This window comes from Drosophila navojoa, chromosome 2, assembly GCF_054131105.1.
Source record: "Drosophila navojoa isolate 15081-1374.11 chromosome 2, UAZ_NAV_1.0, whole genome shotgun sequence".
In the NCBI taxonomy this organism is placed as follows: Eukaryota; Metazoa; Arthropoda; class Insecta; order Diptera; family Drosophilidae; genus Drosophila; species Drosophila navojoa.
In genome coordinates, this window is record NC_142890.1 from 8,536,407 (window position 1) to 8,540,092 (window position 3,686).

Below are 3,686 nucleotides of genomic sequence, written 5' to 3' on the forward strand. Positions count from 1 at the left end.
TTCAATTAAGTGGCATCCAAATAATTTCAATGTTGGCTAAACTCGACAGCAATTTGGGCGCACTCAGCTGGCTCTTGGTCACCGAATAGGCGAGACGAGGCGAGTTACACTAATGAGTACTTATGCCAGACACAAGCACACATCAACGTACATATATGTGTATGTATGTGTGTATACATTGAGTAGTCTAGTACTTGTGGGATTAAACAATCGATAGTGATATACACACACACGCACACACACACAACCACACCCACAAACCCACATACAAAGGCCAATAAATGCTGCCTATAAGCATTTTCACACTCTCAACATGGAATTGAATTACACATCAAATGCAGAAACTCCCACATACTACATACATATGTATCTGTTGCACACACAAATGTTAAACGATGACAAGTGCTTTGCGACTTAATGAACATAATCTCTAAAGTTGTGGCCAGCAACGAAATTAATTAACGATTAATCGATTGTCAATTGCATGAGATTATGTATTTAGTCTGGGAAGCTTACACAGATTTATACCCAGATCGATGCGATATCTGAATATTTAAATACGAGCTCTGATCACAGCATTGTTATAGCCAAAACTATCATCACTGAAAATCAAAATAGGCTAACTATTGTGTACGATTTTTGGATCTCTAGATCTTATAGGTCCTGAGATCGATACGTTTAAACTTATGAACAAATGGATAGAGAGACAGATAGATTGAGAAATAGATAGATAGATGATGGATATATAGACAGATAGAAAGATAGAAAGAGGAATATATAGATATAAAGACAGGTAGATAGATAGATAGATATGTATATAGATGGATACATAGATAGATATGTATATAGATTGTTAGATAGATAGATAGATAGATGGATGGACATATATAGACAGACAATAAGGTAGATAAAGATGTTTTAGATTTTTAGGTAGAGTAGATATCTTATTTCTAATTTATATGTCATAAAATGGACTATGAGCTACTCTTAATCACTTGATTTTTATGACGAATACTCAAAACTGGACATGTACTATAACCAAGTGTATATTAAAATGCAATTGAATTTGAAGCACCAGCGTAATGGCGCCTAATAGCTGTGCACACAACGATGGCGCAGTTCTGTAGTGGATAGCTCATATGCATAGAGAATCAGTTCAGAATTCGCAGCAATGACGTGTGTTGGCTTCTGTTTAGGACTGTGCTGCATTCTGGCCGCCAGATTCAGTCCGTTAGTGGAAGTCGAAGAAGACCAAAAGTTACTTTTCGCTGTTGTTTCTGAGTTGCATCGAGAGCTCGGGATCTTCAATCATCTCATCTTCTCTGGAAGTCAGAAGAATGCTTCTGTACAACAATCTCTAATGGAAAACCTTAACGGTTCGGTCATTGTGGCTGGCCTGAAAATCGGGAAACTTCATTATAGTATCATCAATGGCAAGAATATTGCTATTGTGTTTTTCAACGGACTCGATGATCCAATACTTGGCGTAGTGTATAGCTCTTTAGAATATCTAAGGAGCATGTGGATCGTATTTGTGTACAAAGTGAATTCAAATTTCTTGTTCAGTTCGAATTTCACAGAAATATTGTTTAATTGGTGCTATACTAAGCACATGCATAATACCATGTTGGTGATGGGGCATGAGCTTTGGACATATGAAGTTAAATCGACCCTAAAAGTGCTTAGGCTTTCTCCAGGTTCCATTAGAGAGGCCATAAGCATTCAAACTTGCGATCGCAATGGAGTCCAAAATCCAAGAATTTCGGTAACTCTTTACCAAAGTTTACCAGATGTATTCATGGTGAGTTTTCGTGGTATGTAGGTGGAGTTCAATGAATATGATTCTGTGTGCTTACCATTGCAGTACAACTCATCAAATGGCATCCGCTTGGGCGGTGAAATTGGCATTCTATTGGAAACATTTATAGAGAAAATCCACGGTTCTATGGACATTCGGCGAATTTCATTTGATGAATATATGGAAAGAGTCTTGTTAGGCAATACTCACATTGACATCGGAGCGAATATGCTATCGGACTTTGATGGGTCGTTGTACAGCCCGGTGTGGAAGATGACACAGCTATGCCTCGTGCTGCCCAACGAATGCGGGAGTTTCATTCAGTATTTCAGTGACGTCTATGAGCAAAAGTTTACAGTTATGTGTTTCATGGTGTTTTATACTCTCTTGAATGCTCTGATCATGTGGATCATCAATCCGCGGGCGCCACTGGGCAACACACTGTTCAATAGTGCAAGGCTCACCATTGGGCAGGGCGTGGCAGACCGAGCGTTTCGTCGCCTCAGACTGCCTGAGAAGATTATCGAGATTTTTACGCAGATCTTTACGCTTCTAGTCCTAAGTATTGTAACAGGAGCCGTGACAACAGCGCTCATCACAGGCGTGCGAAGGGCTGAAATTGTGGACCTCGAATCGTTTCTGGAGAGCGGACTGCGAGTTATGGTCTATTCTAACCAAGTGCAGGACGAGTTTAACTACTTACTGCCATCGATTCAGACGCGTTTCCTCTACGTGGACAAGCCTGAGAGGGATCGCCACCTATACAGCCTGAACGACAGCTATGCCTACCTCATGGTGACACACAAGTGGCAGCTATTGGAGTATATTCAGCGGCGTCTCCACAAACCCAAACTGCGTCTCGCCACCGGGAAGCTGTGTAGCAGTGAGCGTTACATCCAGCTTTATGTGTGCAGTGGCGCGTGCTACGCCCCAGCCTTGGAACACTTTGCGCTGAATGCATACGAGTTTGGACTAACCACGGGGTGGATGCAACAGGGATTGCGCCAGGCAGAGCAAGCTGGGCTTGTGGCCAAGGAACCTTACGAGCCACCTACTCTGAGACCATTGCCCCTTGAGTTTTATCGACGAGCCTATGAATTATACGGTTTCCTATTGGTGCTCAGTCTAATTGCGTTTTTGATGGAATGCCTCATTGCATATTGGCGAACTGATGATGCTATAATCGTGATTTAATCATGATGTTTGCTTGAGTATCAGATATATATATAGTATATATGAATATGTATGCATTGTCAACTCATTTTTTCTTCTTTGTTAAATAAATCTCTCATTGCTTCAGCTATTGTGATCGATTTTGAATTTGATTTTAAATAAAATGCATAGAATGAGAGGTCAGAGTATCATTTAGTCGGATACTCCCGACTAGAATACTGTGCAGGCATTTGCTATAAATTTATATAATCTGAATATAGTCAACAACAACTCTTTAATTTAAAATAATGAATAAAATAACTCTAGTCTAGACAGTATAATTAATGATAGTTGGCATTTTTATACAATATACAATTGGTATGTAGTGACATCCAAATGGCTAATAATATTGTTTGTTTAGCTCTAATGTGTCAAGTATAACAACTATATGTCATATTATAATAGACAGTTGCAGTTTCATTAATTTTTATGAATAGCGCGCCAGGGTTGAAGCACCAACTTAATAGCGTTTAATAACAATGCAAACAAGCATGCCACAGCCTTCAATTGGCTAACTTGAACGTGAAACAGTGGAGAATTTACAGTGAAAAGGTGTGCAGGCCTGGTAGATGACACAAGACAGCCAGCACTGAAAACTAAAGAGGAGCTGGTTCGATTATAATATACTAACTCAATAAGCCAGGCAGAGATCAAGTGATTGATATACCAATCTGTG

At 39.8% G+C, this 3,686-nt stretch overlaps 1 protein-coding gene across 1 annotated transcript; it reads left to right on the forward strand.

Annotated features, from left to right (window-relative positions):
- Positions 1-1,624: 1,624 nt before the first annotated feature.
- LOC115561890 (uncharacterized) lies at positions 1,625-2,992 on the forward strand. The gene is made up of 2 exons (XM_030382315.2): positions 1,625-1,801; positions 1,865-2,992. Exons 1-2 carry the CDS (start codon positions 1,625-1,627, stop codon positions 2,990-2,992), a joined length of 1,305 nt encoding a protein of 434 aa, XP_030238175.2.
- Positions 2,993-3,686: the final 694 nt, after the last annotated feature.

Excerpts from the sequence above, each read along its gene's own strand:
- LOC115561890 (XM_030382315.2), top strand. The coding sequence starts at position 1,625 with ATGTTGGTGATGGGGCATGAGCTTTGGACATATGAAGTTAAATCGACC. Across the intron at positions 1,802-1,864 it reads GTTTACCAGATGTATTCATG|TACAACTCATCAAATGGCAT; the intron begins GTGAGTTTTCGT and ends TTACCATTGCAG.